The sequence below is a fragment of the Camellia sinensis genome, unplaced genomic scaffold (assembly GCF_055761805.1).
Source record: "Camellia sinensis isolate YWXY unplaced genomic scaffold, ASM5576180v1 Unanchor3, whole genome shotgun sequence".
NCBI classification, from domain to species: domain Eukaryota; kingdom Viridiplantae; phylum Streptophyta; class Magnoliopsida; order Ericales; family Theaceae; genus Camellia; species Camellia sinensis.
Genome location: NW_028129178.1, coordinates 7,756,651 through 7,780,922, shown reverse-complemented (window position 1 = coordinate 7,780,922; position 24,272 = coordinate 7,756,651). Strand labels below are relative to the sequence as shown.

The 24,272-nt window shown below is 36.8% G+C and overlaps 1 protein-coding gene across 15 annotated transcripts in view; it reads right to left on the bottom strand.

The window, feature by feature from the left end:
* LOC114309859 (phosphatidylserine decarboxylase proenzyme 3) overlaps window positions 1-21,533 on the bottom strand; it is a 48,959-nt gene extending 27,426 nt beyond the window's left edge. For 9 of the 15 annotated variants that reach the window (XM_082912445.1, XM_082912447.1, XM_082912449.1 and 6 more), the window contains exons 1-9: window positions 21,112-21,533; window positions 20,957-21,036; window positions 19,362-19,386; window positions 17,331-17,390; window positions 16,297-16,365; window positions 6,614-6,706; window positions 6,464-6,514; window positions 4,357-4,440; window positions 3,898-3,989 (exon numbers count right to left, since the gene is read on the bottom strand). In XM_082912445.1, the coding sequence (XP_082768571.1) occupies window positions 3,898-3,989; window positions 4,357-4,440; window positions 6,464-6,514; window positions 6,614-6,706; window positions 16,297-16,365; window positions 17,331-17,390; window positions 19,362-19,386; window positions 20,957-21,036; window positions 21,112-21,333 (776 nt within the window). In that variant the 5' untranslated portion in view covers window positions 21,334-21,533. The remainder of the gene's footprint in view (window positions 1-3,897; window positions 3,990-4,356; window positions 4,441-6,463; window positions 6,515-6,613; window positions 6,707-16,296; window positions 16,366-17,330; window positions 17,391-19,361; window positions 19,387-20,956; window positions 21,037-21,111) is intronic. The other 6 variants (XM_082912459.1, XM_082912455.1, XM_082912457.1 and 3 more) reach the window with 2 other exon arrangements.
* Between the last annotated feature and the right edge of the window lie 2,739 nt (window positions 21,534-24,272).

The following is a 24,272-nucleotide window of genomic DNA, read 5'->3' as shown; positions in this document are numbered from 1 at the left end:
TCATTCTCCTTCTCAGGGTAAGTTAGATCCCCATTCCCTCAAGTGAGTGTTCATAGGTTACTCTCATACTCAAAAGGGGTATAAATGTTATCATCTTCTCACTCGTAAATGGTTTATGTCCATGGATGTCACCTTCTTTGAGTCTCAATCCTACTTTTTGTCCCGTCTAATGTCCCAGTCATCTCTTCAGGGGAGTCTTGGAGTGAAGAAAGTCATGTTGTTTCTATTATTCCTGACCCAAGACCACCACCAATAGTATCTATTATTGCTCCTATTGTTCCTGGCCCAGTACCACCTCCAGTGATATCTATTACTAGCAATACAGAATTCGATGTTGCCAAGAACAGAGAAGGGAAAGTCTATGTCAGGGATAAAGAAAGATAGAAAGTCAGTTGAACACAAGAGACCATTTTTGATCAATCACTGTCGTCTCCTTCTCATGATGGATGAAGGTCCAGGTAACCTTAAAACTCCTAATATTACTATCTCTGAATCTAAGCCTACTGATCTTGATATCCCCATTGCCAAGAGAAAAGGCGTGAGATCTTGTACTCATCATCCTATTTCTAACTTTGTGTCTTATTCTAATTTGTTCTCTTCATATAAAGCCTTTGCGTTAAAAATTTCCTCTGTTAGCATACCTAATCATGCTCAAGATGCTCTTACTATTCCTGAGTGGAAACTGACCATGGTGGAGGAAATGAAAGCACTTCATAAGAATGACACTTAGGATTTGACTGAGTTACCTAAGGGCAAACGAACTGTGGGATGCAAATGGGTGTATATCAAGCACAAGACAGATGGTTCAATTGAGCGGTATAAGGCTCGACTTGTGGCAAAGGGTTTTACTCAGACCTATGGGGTAGCCTACCAAAAGACATTTGCTCATGTTGCAAAGATGAATTCAGTCAGAGTACTTCTTTCTCTGGCAGCTAATCTGGACTAGCCACTTCATCAGTTTGATGTGAAAAATGCTTTCCTGCATGGTGACCTAGAAGAGGAGATGTATATGGACATTCCTCCTGCTTTGAAACTCTTCAAACTAAGGGTAAGATGTGTTGATTTTGGAAGTCATTATATGACCTCAAACAGTCCCCTAAGGCTTGGTTTGAGAGATACACTCAGGCGATGTTAAAATATGGTTGTTAAACATTCCTCTCATGATAAAACTATAGCTCTCATTGTATATGTGGATGACATAGTGCTTATAGGAGATGATGTTGAGTAAATCCCTTTGTTGAAGAAGTATTTGGCCAGTAAGTTTGAAATCAAAGACTTGGGGAACCTGAAGTACTTTCTGGGGATTGAAGTGACTAGATCCAAAGATGGGATTTTCATCTGTCAAAGAAAATATGTCCTTGACTGCTGAAGGAAACAGGAATACTTGAAAGTAAAACTTGTGACACACCACTAGAACCTAATCAGAAACTTTGTGATGCTAGTGGGGGAACAGCCGTTGATAGGAGGAGTTATCAGAGACTAGTGGATAAACTTATTTACTTAGCCCATTCTCGTCCTGATATTGCTATTGTTGTTAGTGTGGTTAGCTAGTTTATGCATGCTCCTCATGAAATACATTTGGTGGCAGTTATAAGAATTTTAAAATACTTGAAATCTTCTCCTAGAAAAGGTCTTTATTTTTCCAAACATGATCATCTTAGTGTAGAAACTTATACAGATGCTGATTGGGCAGGATCAGTAACTGATAGGAGGTCCACTTCAGGACATTGTACTTTTGTTGGAAGCAATTTGGTTACTTGGAGAAATAAGAAACAGAATATGATTGCCAGGTCTAGTGCAGGAGCTGAGTTTAAAGCTATGGTACAAGGTGTGTGTGAGCTCTTGTGGATCAAGTTGTTATTGCATGATCTAGGAATTGACCAGAAAGACTCTATGCAGCTATATTGTGATAATAAGGTTACCATCAACATAGCTCACAATCCTGTTCAACATGACGGAACAAAGCATGTTGAGATTGATTGTCACTTCATCAAAGAAAAACTCACTAGTGGCGCAATAAGTACTCCATTTGTGAAGTCTGGTGAACAACTTGCAGATATTCAGTAAACCATTTCATGATATTCTTGTCAAGCTGGGCATGAGAGATATCCTTGCACCAGCTTGAGAAAAAGTGTTAGAATATATGTTAGGATCATTTCATTATTTGTTTCTTTATTTAGATTATATTTGGTTTCCTTAATTAGTGCCTTAGGACTTTCTTATTCTATTATTTGTGAATCCAAGGTTTCCATTGTAAGCTACCTATTATTAATATAAAAGCGGGTGATTTTCTGATCATTCTCTAAGTTTTCTCTCAAATGAACACCTTTAAAGGTCACTAATGTAGAAAATAAACTCCTTTAAAGGTCACTAATGTGTTACCTGAATTGTCTGATGTGGTGCCAACAAACTCATAATGAGCCTCTACCCCATGATTAATGTGTAGCACATACAAAAGTCACAAGAGGTTTGCAAAATTGAATTGCATGAAGACATTTTGGTTGAGGTAAAGGTTGAGAATATTGAATCACTGGTTGTTGATGCAAGCAATAGCATTCAAATTGCTTGTATGCAACATATTGCAAACCCAAAAGAGAATGGCATGAATGATGGGACAATTCAACACTTAAATCAATTCTTTGTACTTCAATTGATTTTGTTATTCTAGAAAAATTTAGCTTTAGAACTGAAAATATCATATTACTTCCATTGTTATGTCCAATGAGGAAGAAACGATGCTGCCAACTTGAAAATTTTAATGTGAAGCCATCGATGCAATTTCAAAGCTTGTGGATTCTTACACTCCAACACTTCAAAACTCGAGGTCGAGTTTTTTCCAACCAAGGGAGAATAATGTAGAGTATAAGAAGCACAAAGAAGGCTAAATTTAAAGAAGCGATGATATTTGGAAATTTGCATGATTTCATAGAGAAACTGATAGAAATCTTTTATAATTGTGTTTCTAGTATTATTAGAGTCTTATTTTATAATTATATTTATGTTTTCTAAGATTTTAAACTTGGGGGTATTTTGGTAATTTGCAGAATTTCCAAATATGGGTTGTGGGTTGGGTCAATTATTTAATTAGTCTTTGCTTTTGTTTCTTATTTAGTCTTAGATAAATTTTGGAAATTAAAGAAGATATAATAGTTTTCTTTTTTGGTTATAGTTGGTTTATAAAGTCTCCTATGTAATGCTTATAATTTAATAGAGTTAATATTTCATAGAATTTGAAAAGCTTTGAAGCTTTCTTATGGATTGTGCAATGCAACCCTAACCCTAAGTGTGATGTCTTAGGGATTCTAGGAGTAATTCCTAAACCTATCTTCTTCTTCTCTAGCTTTTCCTCTTTTATTTTCTGCACTTTTAACAGCTCAAAACACTGCATGGGTCCTGTTCACAGTCCCTAAACAGTGCCAAAATCTCATCTTTCATGGTTAAACTCTTACCCGTTTATTACCCTAAACAAACCCTACTTGTGTGCTATACTCTTATTGGAATTTCAGCCATAAAATCTAATTAAAATCAGCCCCAAAAGTCCAGATTTGCTGCTGCCCTAATTGTCCTGCATCATAAATGAGATACTTCTAATACCGAAGAACATCATGCTGTCAAAAATGACAAAGTTTTTCACACAGAAAACACGCCTATTATTCGAACTGAGGACCACCAATAATGGATGCAGACTACTTAATCAAGTGAAAAAAAAAAAGCAATCAAATTAACTTCACAAGGCTTTTGTTTTTTGATAACGGGGAACTCCCTGATCCCACCTTTGGTGAGATCCAGGGTAAATTCCTAGAATGTATAGACATCCATGTTGGTGACAAAATATATAAAAGTAGAAACAAAATGATTCAGATCAAACCCAAACTTTTTAATTTTACATGGTCTTACTTTTCTTGTTGAATAGCAAGAAGGATAGCCAACTCATCCATGCTAACAACACCATCCCCATTCTGATCAGCTGCTTTAAAAAGCTCTTCTTTCTGGTAAAAAAGTAAAAATGAACTGCTAAGACAATATAAGTTAGGAAAACAAATTCTACACTGCATATTTTCGATATGCAGATTTAGATGTGCTTTTTTTTTTAATTATTTAAATCCAGTGTTCCAAAATCTATTCAAAATGATTTGCTTAATAAAACAATCAACTGACAAGTTTTAAACCCCATAGCTGTGAATAAGGCTATTTTGGATACTCATGTCACCTATGATGTGAAGATATGCCTCTTAGATCCAAATTCAGGTATCCCAATGCACTCAAGACAATCCAAAGAAATAGTTGCCCATTAGTATTAACAGTGAAGTTCCAAAAGAGGTGCTAAGAACCAAAAAAAAAAGTATAAATTCAAACCTTATCAGCTGCCAGTTGATTGCCAAATGCATCAATTAAGTCTGAGAACTCGGAGATTGAGAGCTTCCCATCTTCATTGTAGTCCTGTACAAACCATAGGGGTTCAATTCCATGAAATCTACTATGGGCACAGTTTCCAAATTGTGTATATTATCCAGAATTAATTTTGTATTCTTCTATCAGGTATTGTTTCTAATGCTGCTTCATAAGATATGTTTCAAAGCTTCAATAGATTGAGAAAGTGGAAACATGTATGGAAAAAAGATCACGGCAATGGGATATACACAAGCAATTTTAATTACTTGACAATTTATTTGTTCATCCAACATCATAATATAATCATATGGTTGAGATTTAAGTATGGGATATATATTTTAACACATTTCATGGATCAATCAATGAACAAAAATTCATTTCGTTTCCATCAAAACAGCCCAAAAATTTGGTTTTGTTTTCATTGAAATGGCCAAAACATTTTCATCACCTAGGAAACCGAAACAAAATATTAGTGGAATAACTTACAACTATGCTAAGGATAATAAGAAAATCCATATTACATCTGAGACAAGCACAAATCAATGCAGGGGTTTCCAGAAATCAAAAGATCATTATCTACATGGAATAATGGATAGACAACCGTAAGTATGGCTATATGATCCCAACAATACAACCAAGCTAGGTATCTAACAACTCAACACATGGGATTTAGAATGCTAGCTATGAACTATCACTGTGCATCCAGATGTAGTTCACTAGAGAAACCTTGTCAAACTAGGGATGTTAAAATATAGAAGGAACTCCTCGCTTAGAAAAACCAAAACACAAATCATGGCAACAATAATAGCAAGCAAGTACCCTTTTTGGAACACTTCACGGACATGAGTGTCCTGTACATGCCTCGAGTGACCTTTGTCAGTTTCTCTTTTACAATTTAGAAGGACTATTTCGTGTCAAAATAAAAATATAAGAAAACAAAGGGGGAAAGTAAAAAAAATAAAAATACACTCACATATACATTGATGCTTCTTATATCTCTGTGTCCTAAATTTATGTTCATTTATATTGAAAATAATAATAAAAATATCTGTATCCCCGCCATATCCATATCCTATTTTTCTCAAATTCGCCATCATGTGTTCATGTCGGTGTCCATGCTTCTTAAAAGCACACTCTCTGCAAAGGATCTATTTCCTATAAATAGTGTTAATAGAAACAAAAATATATGATTGAGCATGCATTTTGATTCATTTACTTGCCTAAACCAAGAATCAGAGTAATTGACAATCCAACGGAACCACATGCCAAAACAAAAATAAAGTACCGAATTCAAGTATAATTGTGGGGTCATATACAGAGATTTTCAAGTATCTAGAGCATTTGAATGTTGTGTTGCCATAAAAAACTCTTCTGTCTATATAACAAGACTCAAAATAAGATACCACAAGGAACTTGCATAAATGTGGAAAAACCCAAAAACAGAAAAAGAAAAAGGAATTTAATTAACAAAATTAGCATCTAAAGTACCTTCACAATTATGAAGGTGATGGTCTGCATATTTTCTCTTATTTTTTCTTTTCAAATTTCCCATGGAATAGAAAAGACGTAAATACTCAATGGAATACGACACTTCCAACGTAGGATGCAAAATGCCAGTGCCTGACCAGACTGTAGTTATCTTTTGACATCACCCAAGAGGGCCAAGACATTCCAAACCTTTGATGGAGCATCACTTTTCAATAAGAAAGAAGCAAAAAAATTACAAGTCGATAATCAACATCCTTAATCTCAATCTTGCCGAACAATAACCATTTGGTAACTGATTATTGATGCTTATAAAAAATAAAAATAAAAATATCATCTTATATTCAGACAGATCCTAAAATTAATCCAAAAACTTGCAGAAAATATGTATGTTAGATCACGAACAGATATACTGAGATTCATATAGCAAGTTAAATCCTAAAATGGTCTTTCCGGAACTATCCAATAATTCAGCATGACACAGATAGTTGAGTATAATGTGGGAGACTAAGGAGGAAAATTATACACAAAATAGATAAATTTAGTGAATATCATACAGGAAGAAGGAAAATGAGTCAAAGCATACCACTATAGCCAAGATGCGTCTTACAAAACTTTTTTCTGTTTCAATTGGATCCTGTCAATGGTTCAAACTAGCTTTTACACCACAGAAAAGAAATAATTGTCATAGTCTCAACCAACCAATAGATAAAAAGGAAGATTCATACTGCACAACCTCAACAGAACAGGAAAGGGAAATTTTGCCAACGATTATGTCAGGTGAAGATGGATCTAACAAATCAAACATCTCTGAGTCAGAATCTGAATCCTGCAAAAGAGTTTCATCTAAGCCCCAAAAAACAAAAAACAAAAAACAAAAAAAAGAAGAAGAAGAAGAAGAAGAAGAAGAAGATGATGATGACGTACAAGCTCAATCACTTGGTTCAGAATGACTCCATATATAATAATGAAATGAACAATGTTTAAATTTAAGGATGCTAGGAAAATTAAAAACTATATGAACCCAACATTTAAAACTATTTAGTACATTTAGGCAAGTAACAAAACATAATATCAACAATCAATGCTGGTGTTGGTAGTAATGAAGTCCATGGCAAGAGGCTCTTATAGGCCATCTAATGCCTCCTCTCAACCAAAAAACTACTTTTTCACAGTTTTATGTAAGTAAACCAGCTTTCAATGTTTATGGTATTAATAAAAAATAAAGAAATTGCTCTATTTCTCTTTCCATTGTGCCACGAGTAAAAACAGGGGTACAAGCGGCATTCTGAATGCTCTAACCACTGTTCCAAGTGTTCATTCAAAATTCCAACTCTATCAATGCAACCTCCCAAAATAGCATGTGGTTTATGAAAACAAAAGAACACAAGTCTTTGCTTGTTAGAATTTACCTACACCTACCACCACCTACTACCACACCTACTACACCTACCACCAATTTACCCTCACCTACTCCTCACCTACTACCCAAACCCTCTCCTATATAATGAGCTACTCTAATTTGTAATAGATCAATCAACAACACATCAATCAATAATATACATCAGTTTATTTTTTACATGGTATCAGAGCAGGTTTAGAACCTAGCATTTTTCGCTTCACCGGCGGGCGGTAACCTCACCTTAGCCGTCCGCCGGACCTCAATCTATTCCGCTTATTTTCTACACACACCTTCCCATAGCACAGCACAGCACATAGCAAAGGGTTACCAAAAAAAAAAAAAAAAAAAAAAGCTTCACCGACAACAATGGCTACCTCTTCCAAGCTCTTGACACTATGCTTCATCACCACTCTGATCTTCTTCTCATCATACGGCGTCGTTGCAAGTGTGGATCACGAGCACCAGTTGGTGGTCGGGTGGGGGGTTCTACCCACCACTAGCTCCGGATACAGGGGGACCATCGCCGAGTTGATAATTGACGACGCGGAGTTCGGGCTCAACTCTAAGGTCAGCAGGCGCATCCTAGCCTCAACACGCTACATCAGCTACAGTGCGCTTCAGAGGCACACTGTACCCTGCTCCAGACGTGGCACCTCCTCTTACCATTGCCGATCTGGTGCTCAAGGATGTCAACGCTGCTGTGGCTGTTCCATCGCCATGGGAAGTCCATGGCTGTACCTGTTCCAAACAGATTCATCTCATCCCTCTCTCTCTCCTTTGATGGCGAAGATCATAGAGAAGCAAGTATTGACGGTGGCCAAAGTGGTCGAAGAACAGATCAATGACGAGATCCACACCCTAGATCGCCTCGCTCTCGACGATATCAATGTCCTCAGAGAGTGCTGCCCCCAACAGATAAAGAAAATGACGGAGAAGCGGAGCCGTTGGATCGCCCTCAGCCATGGCGAGAACTCCGAGATCCCCGCCGAAAAGAACATTGTCTCCGTAGTCAAAGCCAGCGACCACGTCGTCTGTATTTTCTATCGTTAGCATTGGTTGTCTTTTCTTTTCTCTCTCTCCCTTTACACCCTCTCTTTTCCTTTCTTTTTCTTTTACTTTTACCTCCACTAGCCGACAAGCCCGTGCATAAAGAGCCCCCTTTTCTTTTCTTTTTTTTATTCTTCCAACAACACCACGTTCCCACGCACATAGTTTATTTTTTCTTTTATTTTTTTCTCTTTTCTTTTTATTCATCCATTTCATACCACCACACACTACCAGCGCACATAGTTTCCATTACTATATTATTTTTATTATTATTATTATTATTAAAACAAAAAAAAAAAAAAAAAAAAAAAAAAAAAAACAAAACAAAACAAAACAAACAAAAAAAAAAAAAAAAACAAAAACAGAAAACCAACACCAAACAGAAAACCAACACCACACTCATTTTATTCATGTCGGGGCTCACCCCGATCACCATTTTACACCAAAAAAAAAAAAAAAAAAAAAAAAAACAAACAAACAAAAAAAGGGACCAAACCCACACAAATCGGAACAGTGGGATTTTTCTTCTCTACTCTGCCGCCGGTCTCTTCTTCTTGCCTCCGTCCTGGACGGCCCTTGACAGTGCTGCATCCGTGTTTCCCACTCCACTGGGCACGATCACTCCCCCATGCTCCTCCACTGCAGCATATGGAGGACCTCCAAATCGGAACATCACGGTGGCCTTCCGCTTCAACTCCTTGTTTTCTGCCCTTAGCACGCTTATCTCTGCTCGCGCATCCTTATACATGCGTTGGAGCAGAGCCAGCTGGGAGTTTAAATGCTGCACCTCATTTGTCCTACTCTGCAGCCGGTTCGACAAGTTTGTGACCGCCGTCATGCTTTCCACACATGCCTTCAGAGTATACTGATTGGCCTCCACATCCGACTGCACTGCCATTCTTTGCTCCACCGACCGCATAGGAAAGTTCAACGGAGCAAACCCTGGGGCGCTTGGTTGAGGTTCACTGGCCCCCGCACCAGTTATCTCTCTTGTTGACTCGTTAAGGTCTGGAAAGAGAGTGAGCAGACCACGGAAAGATGAAGCCATTTTCTGGACAACAGAGTGTTACAGAGTGTCTCTCTCAGGAATCTCTCTCAGAAAACAGATATTACAGAGTTTCTCTCTCAGAACACGAATCTCTCAGAACACGAAAAGTTTTTCAGAGAAGGGTTGGTTTCAGAGGTTTCAGAATGGTATGCCTCAGCCTCAGCCTTCGTCTTGATTAAATAACCAAGGCAGCCACGCGTATCGCGCGCCACGCCAGACGACAAACGGGCGCGCCAACCAAGACACTCACGTGCCTCGCCATCATGTCCGGCACACTTTTTGATGAATTGGGCACGCCTTTTGATGGCACGCCTTTCGACAAAATTGGGCACACCTTTTGAGGGTGCGACTTTTTAAGGGTCCGACAAGACTCTGTAAACTGTCCCGACATTGATTCCGGTTAGCTCCTTTATGGGTCCGACAAGACTCTGTAAACTGTCCCGACATAGATTCCGGTTAGTTTCTACAAGGGTCCGACAAGACTCTGTAAACTGTCCCGACATTGATTCCGGTTAGTTTCTACAAGGGTCCAGCAATACTCCGTAAACTGTCACAATATTGTCTTCTACAACGGTCCGACATGACCCCATAAACTGTCTTCTACAACGGTCCGACATGACCCCATAAACTGTCTTCTACAACGGTCCGACATGACCCCATAAACTGTCTTCTACATCGGTCTGACACCACCATACAGTGTCCTCTACAACGTTATGACACCCCATACAGTGTCTTCACCAACGGTCTGACACGACCATACAGTGTCTCCTATCCTCTTTTATTTTTTATGTATTTTCTTGTTTTGTTCCTCTCTCCAAACTCAAGTTGGTTAGTTTCTATCCTCCTTGAGTTTGCGGGGGGCTGTTAGAATTTACCTACACCTACCACCACCTACTACCACACCTACTACACCTACCACCAATTTACCCTCACCTACTCCTCACCTACTACCCAAACCCTCTCCTATATAATGAGCTACTCTGATTTGTAATAGATCAATCAACAACACATCAATCAATAATATACATCAGTTTATTTTTTACATTACTCAACAACAATTTGAATATTGGCTTTCCCTACCTTCAAGCACCTCAAAATAATAAAATTGCCCCATATGTAAGTATTTCTAAATGATTTATATATTCAACTTGTATATCTTTACAAGGAGGGCATCTGTTTATATAACCCTAAACCTATGAGTGAAAAAGGAAAATACGAAAAAAGAAATACAGCGAAATAGTTACACCACAATCTTTCCTAAGTCTATACACAATACAATCTTTCATAATTCTATACACAATATATTTCACACACCCCCGTTCAAACTTAAGGTGTTTCAGCAAAAAACACTGAGAATTTGCTAAGAAGAAACTGAAACCGAGCGGTAGTGTGAGTCTTGGTGAAGAAGTCCGCAAATTGCAAAGCCGAAGAGACAAAAAAGCGAGATAGAGCCAGACTGCAGATGCTGGCAGACAAAGTGACAATCAATCTCAATATGTTTTGTCTATTCATGGAAGGCAATATTGTGGGCAATCTGAATAGCACTACGGTTGTCACAATAGAGGGAGGTCGGAGAAGACTGAGGGACACCCAAATTAGTAGCATGGGCCATAGCACGGTACTCAGCTTCGGCAGTAGAGCGAGCAATAACAGTTTGTTTCTTGCTTTTCCAAGAGATCAAGGAATCACTAAGAAACATACAGAAACTAGACGTGGACTTACGTCAGTAACATCACCAGCCCAATCAGAATCAGCATAGGCCACCATATCCAGAGAAGAAGTAGAGGACAATAGTAAATCCTGAAAGAGAGTACCTCGAAGAATCCGAACCAATGCAGCCCAATGTGGAGAGCGAGGAGCATAAACAAACTGACTAATCACATGCATAACATAAGCAAGATCAAGACGAGTAACCGTCAGATAAACTAAGCAACCCACAAGCTCGCGATATAAAGTGAGATCTTCCAGTGGGACATCATCAGTAAAGTTGAGCTTCACATTAAGCTCAGTAGGTGTATCAGAAACCTTAGTATCAGTAAGACCAGCACGGTGAATGACCTCATTAGCATACTTAGCCTGAGACAGAAAATAGCCTTTTGGAAAAAAAAACAACTTCAATACCAAGAAAATACCGCAAAGGACCAAGATCCTTTATCTCAAAGGTGCGGAAGAGATACTGCTTGACCTCAGAGATAGCAGAAAAGTCAGAGCCAGTGATGATCATATCATCCACATACAGTAATAAGGCAACAAATCCGATTGAGGTGTGGAGAAGAAATAAAGCAAAGTCCTGGGCACAAGGATGAAACCTAATCTCAGTAACAGCAATCTGAAAGTGATTATACCAAGCACGAGGAGACTGCTTCGGACCATACAGAGCACGCCGAAGGCGACAAACCTGTCTAGAGGAATGGTGAAGGCCAAGGAGAGGACGCATGTAAACCTCATCAGTGAGATGGCCATTAAGAAAAGCATTCTTAATATCCATCTGATAAAGAGGCCAAAAACGAACAGCAGCGACAAAGATCAAAATACGTACAGTAGTCATCTTGACAATAGGAGCGAAGGTCTCATCATAATCAATACCATACTCCTGTGAAAAACCTTTGGCAACCAGACGAGCTTTATAGCGCTCAAGAAACCATCAGAATGAGTCTTTACTTTGTAGACCCATTTGCAACCAACCAAATTCTTACCAGCAAGCAAAGGAACTAACTCCCAAGTACTAGTTTTCTGTAAAGCAGACAACTCATCCTCCATAACTTGAACCTAATGAGGATCCTGATAGGCCTCTTTGTTAGACCGAAGTTTCGAAAAAGAGTGAATACCAGACAAAAAAGTACGATAGGAAGCAGAAAAACATGTATTAGACCAACCCAACCTGTTTGGAGAACGACGCTCACGAGGAGGATAGCAGTGTGCAGCAGGATCAAAGTCGTCAGAAGCAGAAGGAGCAGCAATAGAAGGAGAGACAACTGGTGGTGGGAGAGCCTTACGACCAGAATAGACCAACAACGGAGGGGAAGAAGCAGCCGAAGGCGAAGAAGGAGCCATAGGTGACGCAAACGGAGAAATAGGAATGGCCTCAGGAGGAACAATGGCGATATACTCATCTTATGGGACCTCGGAAGGAAATGGGTCAATGTAAAACAGGGGGAAGCTGAAAATAAGACAGACGTTCGAGAAAGGTAACATGACGGGAGACATAGAGGCGACAAGAGACAAGGTCGTAACAACGGTAGCCTTTCTGAGTAAAACTGTAGCCCAAAAAGACACACAAGACAGACCGGGCACTGAGTTTGGTCCGATCTTTACAGGAAATGAGGACAAAACAAGCAGATTCAAAGACACGCAGGAGGGAATAATTGGGAGGTTGGGAATACAAAGCCTGATAAGGGGATTGACCGAAGGATAGAGGAGTTGGCATGCGATTAAGGAGGAAAGTAACAGTAAGAACTGCCTCGCCCCAGAATGGTGTCGAAACAGAGGCAGAGAGAAGGAGAGATCAAGCTGTCTCAAGGAGATGATGGTGTTTACGCTTAGCACGACCATTTTGGGCAGGGGTATCAATACAAGAGATTTGGTGAATGGTGCCCAATTTGGCCAAAGACTCACAGAATTCAGTTTTAAAGTATTCCCCACCCAAGTCAGACCAAAGTATTTTAATTGTGGCCCTAAACTACGTAGTGATCATAGACTGAAAAGTACGATATATCTGGTAGAAGTCAGATTTATGAGCCATAAGATAAACCCAGGTATAGTGGGTACAATCATCTACGCAGAACCCCCTTTACTGAGAAGAGGAGAAGGTCCCCAGACATCAGTATGGACAAGAGAAAAAGGGGAAGCAGAAATAGAAGTACTATTATTAAAAGGTAAAGCTATTGTTTTAGCAAGTTTACATCCTCAACAATCATTAATTTGACTAGGAGAAACTTTACCTAACAATCCTGACTGAGCTAAAGACCGTAAGCAGTCAACAGACAAATGACCTAAGCAAGAATGCCATAAATAAAACTGACTCGACTGAGAATCTAACTGAAAAGATGAAAGTGCAACGTGGGAGGTGGACAGAGGAAGATGCAGACTTTCCACCACATGGAGATCTCTAACTCTACGGCCGGTCCCAATCTGCTTCTTGGACACCCGATCCTGCACACAACAGACAGAAGAAGCAAAGATAACATCAAAACCAGAAGCATGAAGCTGACTGATAGAAAGTAAGCTAACAGAGAGTTGAGGAACATAAAGAACAGAGGGAATAGTAACAACGGACATGGCAGAGGGTAAAACAAACCCAACAGATAGGACAGACATACTAAACCCATTAACAGTATTAATAGTAATAGGAAAGGGAAGGGGGATACAGTTTTGGAGTAAGGAAAGGTGAGGAGTCATATGATGAGAGGCACCGGAATCAAAAAGCTAGACAGAGGAAGAGATACCTGAAGACGACCCAAGCAAACCTGAATGAAGAGAGGTGAGAGCGGAGGCGGATGAAGATGACTGAGAGGTAGACAAGATCTGCTGAAGCTGAGCGAGCTGAGAACTCAAGGAAGCCAAATCAGGACCTGGAGCCGGAGTGGATGCAGTATAAGCAGCGGGAGGCCGAAAAGTACTCTGAGTTGGTGCTCAGGACTGAGACTGCTGAGAAGACGGACGTCCCTTCTTGGGACAATTGTACTTCCAATGACCCTTCTAATGACAGAAAGCACACTCATCTGATGGTAGGGGGCCCTTCTTGGTCTTTGCAGTGGCCTGAAGCTGATGAGGTGGGGGGTTCAATAGCAGAGGAGGCTGAGTAGGAGCCAAGAAGATAGATGGAGATAGAGGCTGACTGGCCATCTTAAGATGAGTTTCTTCGGAGAGAAGCTCACGAACAATAGCATCCACAAAAAGGGAGAGGAGATCGATGAAGGATGCCACCACTAATAGCCTCATACTGAGGGAAGAGAGCCATTAAGAACTACACGAAACGACTTCACTCCCGAAACTCAACATAAGGGTCTAGTGCCTTGAGGCTAGATGGTTCCATGAGAGCCAACTGATCCCAGAGGCCTATCATCTTTATGTAGAAGTCCTAAATAGATTGGTCCCGTTGACGACACTCTAAATAGTTGTTTCCAACTCATACCGCTTGGCAAAGTTGGACTGTTGATACACACCCAATAAATAGTCCCACACCTCCTTGGCAGTACTGTATTTGGAAAACATCATTCCAATACGATCATCCACAGAATTATGAAACCAGGTCAGAACTTGAGCATTATCACAATCCCAGGTGTCACAGAAAGTCAGATATCCTTATTGTTTCGGGTCCAATGGACAGAACAAAACCAGAAACATAGCCCTATTTTTTTTTGCCCAAGAAAAAAAAATTTCATAACATTAGCCCACTAAGCATAATTGGCACCAGTGAGTTTATATCTGATGGTTTGGATTTTGATATCCATCATTGTAATAAACCAAAGATAAACTAGGTCAAAGTATAATAATAACTAACAAGTGGGCCAAATAGGAAAATCAGATTTTTTTTTTTTTTTTTTTTAAATATTAACCAAATAAGGGTACTGATAACAAGTGGGTAAAGTTTCAAAGCTGACGAGAGAAAGAGAAAGAGAAAGAACCAGGGCATAGATGAACCAGACAAAGCCAACGAGAGTCGCAATGAACAGAGATGAACGAAGAGAGTCACGATGACTAGAGGTAGTCGACGAGTCGCGATGAAGCCGACAAGAACCGAGAGAGAGACGCAGCAGATGGGTTGCAATTGAACAGAGACCAAGAGGCAGAGGGTTTTGAATACAAAGATGAACCAGAAGAAGCAAACCCACTACGGCTAGGGTTTTAAATTAGAAAGCTAGGGTTTCAAACCAAGCTCTCATACCATATAAGTATTTCTGAATAATTTGTATATTCAACTTGTATATCTTTACAATGAGGGCACCTATTTATATAACCCTAAACCTATGAGTGAAAAAGGAAAATACGAAAAAGTAAATACAGCTAAATAGTTACACCACAATCTTTCCTAAGTCTATACACAATACAATCTTCCCTAATTCTATACACAATATATTTCTCACAATTAGACTTCTAAACTTTCCACCTAAGAAACATGGACACGGATATGGATACAGATGCGGACATGGTGCATGGCGATTTCAAAAAAATGGGGATATGGACACAGCGGAGACACAGCAATAAAATATGTTTTCATATATTTTTATTTACTATCTATATTAATATTACATCCACAAACAATCAATATTAACAAAACTAACTCTAATTCTATTTGTTTTTTTTTTTAAGCACTTTTAAATTAACACAGTTTATATCTTTTTTTTTTTTTTTTGGATGATCTATTAAATATTTAAATATAAGAAAAAAATAATAAACATTCAGCATTCATCAAAAATACTAAATAAAATTGAAAAAAAGACAATTTAGCATGTCCCTAGTGTGTCCCCGAAGTGTCCCCTAAAAATAAATTAATTAAATAAGGAGACATGCCATGTGGTGTGTCCCATACTTGTCCCCGAAATGTCTGCGTGTCCCCGAAGTGTTTGTGTGTTTGACATGGATACTGCATTTGTTTTGAAGCGTCGGTGCTTCATAGCTTTCCAGACTATTGTACTAGGTACATGTAATGATGTAACAAAGGGTGGGACTATCTTTGGATAGGTCAGGTTGAATTGGGTTGCATAATGCCATACCCAAACTTAAACAAAGCTACATCAGCTGTCATAAGCTAACCCAAGACCAACTGATGAGTGGAAGGCACCAATGGGTTCAGATTGGTTCTCCATTTGTGAATCGTGATGCATGGTAAACTTACTTCAAGACATAAATATGCAGTATTATCATGAAAAGAAGCATGTTGACAGGCATAAAAACTTATTCAATGAAAAATATAACTTACCCGAGTGAGAAATTCATATAGATCAATTTCACAATATCCAACGAGGTTGTTCTTGGACAATATATTGGTCTGCATCACATGGAAAGTCAATGCATATGCAACAAAAAATGGATTTTTTTTTATTAAATAACACTATGATCTTTTTTTAATTTTCTTAACATACAACAAAATTAAGATAATTAAAATGATGACAACACTTTTGTACTCAAATAGTAAGAGAAAGCAAATTTAAGAAATATAGAAAATTCTGCCAATAATAATTCTATTGCAAATGGATTTCAAGACTTGTGCTTTGCAACTTTCACTCAAAGCCAAGTAAAGTTATATTTGCAACCGTAAATATGATAAGCATCAAATGAAGCCACTGCAAAGTATAAACAACTTGCAGGGGAAAACAAAAACTCTTAATGGAATGATTGACTGCATCTATCTATCTATCTAACAATTGCAGTCCTCTCATATATGTATTTACATCGTATTTGGTAAAACTAAGAAAGATAGAATTAGAAATAAACATACCCATGAAATGGGAAATGTAGCACCAACTGAAAATAAGTTGAGCGAGAACAAGCTAAGATGATTCAGTCATGCACAACAAAGACCGACAAATACAACGGTAAGAAAGAGTGATATGATCACCATAAATGAAAGGGCAGAGGAAGACCTAAACTGATATGGATTGAGGCAGTTAAAAAAGAAAGATTTATTTAATTTAACCAGGTATTTAGCCCTTGACAGAGCAGACTAATGAAAATTATTCATGTAGTCAATCCCACAAGTGGAACACGTGGCTTAGTTTGGTTTGGTTTGCTTTGGTTTCAATAATTGGAGATCCCAATGGCAGAAAGATTGTCAATTATTCTTGAACTTTGCCACTGTGCTTGTGTTTCTTGTTCTGTATGACATCAAAGTTGTGTGTTTTCATACATCATTTGATTAATTATATGAAATTAAATATCAAATCCTTCATCAGAAAGGCAATGAATAGCACAGAAATATACGGGTAGTTGGTACAATCAAATTTAGCGCCATACCTCAAATACAGATATCCTTGCAACACGAGGCCCATTTCTTTCCAAAAGAAGTTTCTTCTCCTGTAGAAGAACTATGAACTCAATGTAGGTAGGATAATAAACTGCCAAATTTTCCAAAAGTAAATTGCAACCTTGTAGAAGATGATGCTGATTGAACAAAGAGTGTAGAAGGAGAGAAAATGACAACAGAAAGTATAAGGTAGCGTTTGGTAGAGTTTTCTAAATATGATTTGAGAATAGAGTTGTATGTTGAGTTCGTGAGTTTTGAAATTATGATTTGAGTGTAGAAAATTTGTTTGGTTTTGAGTTTTGAAAAAGAGTTTTGGGGGGAGTTTTGAGTTTTTGAAATTAGAAAAGTTATTTGATTCAAAAACTTACAACTCATAACCAAACACATAACCTAAAGTTCTATTCAAAATGGAGGCTAAACATCTGTTGGTATATGTAGTGAAGTAGATGGAGGTGTAGGGCCATAATAATGGATGGGGCTTTTATGCTCTGGGCAAAAACATGATGGACTGTTGGGACAAACAGATGTGCTAGGCTCTAGCATCAATTGAGTGTGAGCAGGTGGAGGGACACCACTGGACGATGGTAGACTGTTGGGACAAACAGATGTGCTAGGCATCAGTGGTGTGTCAGCAGGTGGAGGGACACGATTAGACGATGGGTGGCATTCAGCCATGAGAATGATATCAATGCCATGGAGATGCTCCATCTGCTCCTGACAGACATGGAATGTCTTCATCTACAAAATTTTTATACATTTTTTAAGTTGCCTGTAATTAAATGAGAGTTAGAAACAATTTCAATGGAATTTTTAAGGAGTCAGAAATTTTTACAAACAATTTCAATAGAATTTTTAAGGAGTTAGAAATTTGGCTTGTTTGAAAATAGGGGATTCAACATGAACTGGATGTTGAAACTATAAGTGTTACGGAATATGGGAAGTTGCACTACTCTCCAACCCCAATCGCAGCTTAACACGTTCCGTAGTCAAAAAGGCCAGTCTAGTCAGCCCAACAACATCGACATCCAATTAAAAGAGAAAAAAAGAAAAGAAAAGAAATTGGATATTGATGTTGTTGGGCTGACTAGACTGGCCTTTTGGACTACAAAACGTGTTAAGCTATGATTAAGGTTGGAGAGTAATGCAGCTTCCCATATTCTGTCACAATTACAGTTGCAACATCTGGTTTGTGTTGAATCCCCTATTTTTGAACAAGCCAAATTTCTAACTCTTTAAAAATTCTATTAAAATTGTTTCTAAAAATTTCTAACTACTTAAAAATTCTATTGAAATTGTTTCTAACTCTCATTTAATTATAGGCAACTCAAAAAATGTATAAAGCTTTTGTAGACGAAGACATTCCATGTCTTTGTCGGGGAGCAGATGGAGCATCTCCGTGGCATTGATACCATTCTCATGGTTGAGTGCCACCCATCATCCCATGGTGTCCCTCCACATGCTCACACGCCACCGATGCCAGAGCCTAGCACATATATTTGTCCCAATAGTCCATCACCATTGTCCAGTGGTGTCCCTCTACCCACTCACACTCCATTGATGCCAGAGCCTAGCACATCTGTTCGTCCCAACAGTCCATCACCTTTTTGCCTAGAGCATACAAGGCCCATCCATTATTTTACCCCTACACCTCCATCAACTTCACTACATATACCAACAGATGTTCAGCCTCCTCACACCAAGGTTGCTTCACATGTTTGCATTTTCCCTTTTTTTTTTTTTTTTTTTTTTTTATAATTTGTTTTATTTGTTTAATACTATTGCATATGTAGCAAATTCCCTACTGGATATCTTAGGTGGTGAAAATGATTTTCATATTCGATACAGAGTAATATACGTTCAGGATAATGCCTCCCAAGTGTAAAGCGTGATATGTTACTAACCATTTATTATATGGAATTTTTTATTTCACAAACAACACACCAATTGCTATAATCATTGAAGGTCACAAAAAAGATATTTCAAGCAAGTGCCAAGTAAACATAATATTCGGTGATACTTACAGAGTTCCAAATTGGCTTGTCCGTGCTGCACCACCAACAAGACAATCAACCATTATAAAATGTTAAAAACAAATTGAAAACTATTCTAAACTTCAAAATTCCATTATTACCATACAGAAATTAATATGTTGAGCTTATTACACGCCAAAATTCAGATACAGTAGAACTTATTCAATGTACTACAAACTACAATATCTATGTGGAAATAGGTCATACATATAATAATTCATGAAAACTTTCCATCCAATAGGCTAAAAAATGTGTGCGTATCCCACATGTCGTGCCTGTCTTTCTTAGAGTAGCACTGTTGATGCTATACTTTAACAACTACCATTATTTAAGTTGTTAATGTACGGCCCAATTAGAGTACTTTAACGGCAAGGATTTAAAGTCTTTGAAGTTTCAACAAAAAAAAAATATTAAAAAAAATGGTTTTGAAAGTGTTGTAATCAATTTTTCCAGATTTTGGAAAATTAGGCAAAGAAAAGGCTCTTTCTCTTTTCCTCACCTTTTAAACCAAAAGAACAGCCCTTTGAGTTTTACTTTTTGATACTTGTTTGTTCTCATTTTTGTTTTTCAAATATTCTAACATCTATTACATCAACCAGAGCAGTCCCCTTAATTTGGAGTTGTTCTGCAACAATTTTTATACAGAAAGCTCCATGAAATGATGATATTTTTTATTCTATAACCAAAAAAGAAAGATATACAACGAAGCTTAACACATAATCCCAAAAGGAGGACACACACGCCAGCCCAAAAAGGGCCCATGGAAAGTATAGGAACACCAGAAAAATGCTTTTCAATCTATGAATTTGATCCTCAACTCGTTTGAATGAACACTTACTTATCTTCCCCTACGTGCCCCAGATAAGCAACATATTCTGCCCTCTATTCCAATTTCCAGCCAGACGACAAAGCTTATTTATCTAACATCTATCTAGACACCTCCTTTTATAATGAAAGGTTTTAAATTTTCTTTGTGATCAAGGTTACATTCACAGTTATTTTAAATGATTAGAAAGCAAAGGAAGGGTGTTGTTGCACTTAGACACATCGAACAAGTAGAAGCTATTGTAAATTGAACGATCTATAGACCTAAGCTAAGCCCCACCCACCCCAACCCCGAGAAAGAATCCCGAAAGAAAAGTAGGAAAGCACAAAGAACATAATTTGTCTCATCACTCAGAACTCTCCTTTTGTCCCTTTTTCTTCACAAATTCCTCACCCTTTTTATTAAATAAATAAAAAAACAAATAAAATGTATTCCTCTTTTACTTCTTGCTTGCAAAAGCTCCTTTAAGATGCAGGGTGTTTTTGATCCTACAAAATGAATAGGCAATCTTGCTCTTTTCACCGTTGTAAATGATTTTAAACACCACTACTGATCAAAATCAAATAAAGTGAAACAGGTTCCAACCCCAAAAAACAAATAAAAATAAAAAAATCATTTGATGATCAGATTGATTCCGATTACAGAATGTTGAGCATGTATTGGGACGTTCTAATTCATGTAACATATTATATAGACACACAAACAACATGGAACTAAATGTCCAAGAATTTGACAATAGAAGAAGTAGGAGATGCTTAACTGATCAGATATGGCAGTACGAAAAGTCTGTTCTCCGAAAGAAACACAAGCAAGCCACTTGTCCTTGAACTTCATCTCAGCCTTCAACAACAAGAAGTACATAATCACATTATATCATGTATATATATGTATGTAAATGTGATTTTAAAATCATACACCGATGAGTTTGACGAGAGCGATGCCAGCGAAATCCTCGGCGGCGTGCAATTTCGAATGCGAGCCACTGTGACTGCCGGAGCCGCCGCGGCGGAGATGGAGGAGGCGGTGGTGACGATGAATGTGGAGTCGGGAGAAGAGCGAGGAGGAGCGATTCGAACCCTCAGTAGTGGAGTCATCAGAGGAGTCTGTAACGCTTGGTTTCGAGCTTCCATGCCCCATTTTCTCTCTGTATCTCTGAAACTAATGATAAAATGCAGCATATTTGGAGGATACCAGAAAGAGGGATTCATAAAGACTGTTGAATGGTGTGGTAATGAGTGGAAATTTGGCATGTTGAGTGGAGGATGATGATGATGATGATGATGATGATAGAAGAGGACCGGTCGAGCGTCCGAGGCCACAAGGTCTCTCTTCTCTTAGTTGTGGGAGTGGGGGTCTGCATCATCAATGTAGACTTTCTTGGAAGGTAGTTATTGGGGGGGGGGGGGGGGTTTTGAAGGTACTCCACCTCCTCCTCTGCCTCTCCCTCACTGATTCTACTTTTGTTATCCAAACGTGATGAGATAGGGAGGGAGGGTAGGGCAATGTGTTCCACTGTTTGGACGTGATGATGTACGCCACCGTCCATTCAAAGTGCTTAACTTCATCGAGGATTTTCCCAATATAAGCCTTTTTTTCTATTGTATTTCTAAAATTAGGTTAATTTCTGACGGAATTTCAAAACTAAATTAAAATGTCATTACTATTCGCGCTTTTACTGTTAGGAGGCCAAAAGTTGATGAATAGTGAAATCGCTATTTGAAATCACGATTTTAATTAAGAAAACGCTGTTCCAAATCGCGCTTTTAACATAAAAAAAATTTCTGAAGAAAACGCTATTTAAAATAGCGCTTTTACTGTGCATATAATAATTTTTTTTTTTTTTTTTTTTTTAAAAACGCCATTTGAAATGGCGTTTCTACTACCAACCAAAGCCAACCCACACAATGACACACACACCCCAATGGCCACACCCACAACACTTAAGCATTGAAATAATATAATTTTTATATATAATAATAATTTATAATAATTAATTATATAATTTTTATAATTTTTGTAAATATAAATCATTTTTAGGTTATGAATGGTTTGATTTATAATACGTATGTATGTAAGGATAAAAATTTTTATAATCAAAAATAATTTTTATAATTTTTATAATCAAAAACAATTTATAATACGTATGTATTATAAAAAATTTTATAATAATTTATAATACGTATGTATTATTTGAATCTTTACATTTTTTATTTAAAATTTTTCACAGTAAACCCATCTTCACATTTTATAATACGTATGTATTATTCAAAAATAATTTATAAAAATTTATAATTAATACGTATGTAAATAATTTAATACGTATCTTCACATTTACATTTACAGTAAACCCATCTTCACATTTACATATGTATGGTTTAAGGGTAAATTTTTTGATAAATGATAAATCAAACCATCCATAACCTAAATTTTTTTACCCTTACATACGTATGGTTTAAATAATTTATAAAAATTATTGTCATACGTATGTAAAAATCGATTATAAAAATTACAAAAATTATTCAAAAATTATTACAGTAAATCCATCTTCACATTTAGATTATTTATAATTTTAAAAATTGCAAAATATAATTTTCGTAAATATAAATCATTTTTTTACCATTTATTTATAAAATAAAGGGTAAAAAAATTGTAAAAATTTAAAAAATTTTAAAAATTATAAAAATTATATAATTGATTATTATAAATTATTATTATATATAAAAAAATTTATAATCAATTTTTGCAATTTTTATAATCGATTTTTACATACGTATGGCAATAATTTTTATAAATTATTTAAACCATACGTATGGCAATAATTTTTATAAATTATTTAAACCATACGTATGTAAGGGTAAAAAAATTTAGGTTATGGATGGTTTGATTTATCATTTAAGTCATTTATCAAAAATTTTACCCTTAAACCATACATATGTAAATGTGAAGATGGGTTTACTGTAAATGTAAATGTGAAGATACGTATTAAATTATTTACATACGTATTAATTATAAATTTTTATAAATTATTTTTGAATAATACATACGTATTATAAAATGTGAAGATGGGTTTACTGTGAAAAATTTTAAATAAAAAATGTAAAGATTCAAATAATACATACGTATTATAAATTATTATAAAATTTTTTATAATACATACGTATTATAAATTGTTTTTGATTATAAAAATTATAAAAATTATTTTTGATTATAAAATTTTTTATCCTTACATACATACGTATTATAAATCAAATCATTCATAACCTAAAAATGATTTATATTTACGAAAATTATAAAAATTATATAATTAATTATTATAAATTATTATTATATATAAAAATTATATTATTTCAATGCTTAAGTGTTGTGGGTGTGGCCATTGGTGTGTGTGTGTCATTGTGTGGGTTGGCTTTGGTTGGTAGTAGAAACGCCATTTCAAATGGCGTTTTTAAAAAAAAAAAAAAAAAATTTATTATATGCACAGTAAAAGCGCTATTTTAAATAGCGTTTTCTTCAGAAATTTTTTTTATGTTAAAAGCGCGATTTGAAACAGCGTTTTTTTAATTAAAATCGCGATTTCAAATAGCGATTTCACTATTCATCAACTTTTGGCCTCCTAACAGTAAAAGCGCGAATAGTAATGGCGTTTTAACTTAGTTTTGAAATTTCGTCAGAAATTGACTTAATTTTGAAAATATAATGAAAAAAAGGCTTATATTGGGAAAAGCCTCTAACTTCATCAGCCAGTCGTCTTGTCATGACACAGGGCACTCTGCTGTTACCGTCCATTCGAAGCGCTAAACAATCCATTCGAAGCGCCAAACAATCAAAAATGGATGGTTTGCTCTCCAGAAAATATATTCAGAAACGTTTTTGAAAAAATAAAAATAAATATCAAAATAATATTTTGGATAAAATTCCCTCAATGGCTGGACTACTTTACCACTTGTGGTTCAAAAACAATAAGCAATCCTCATATAATTTTAGTTTTCGCTTGGACGTGCATTAGTTTTTTAACTTTTTAAAAAATTATTTTAGTTTAGGATTAAAAAATTTTATTTAGGATGGAATTTTTTTGT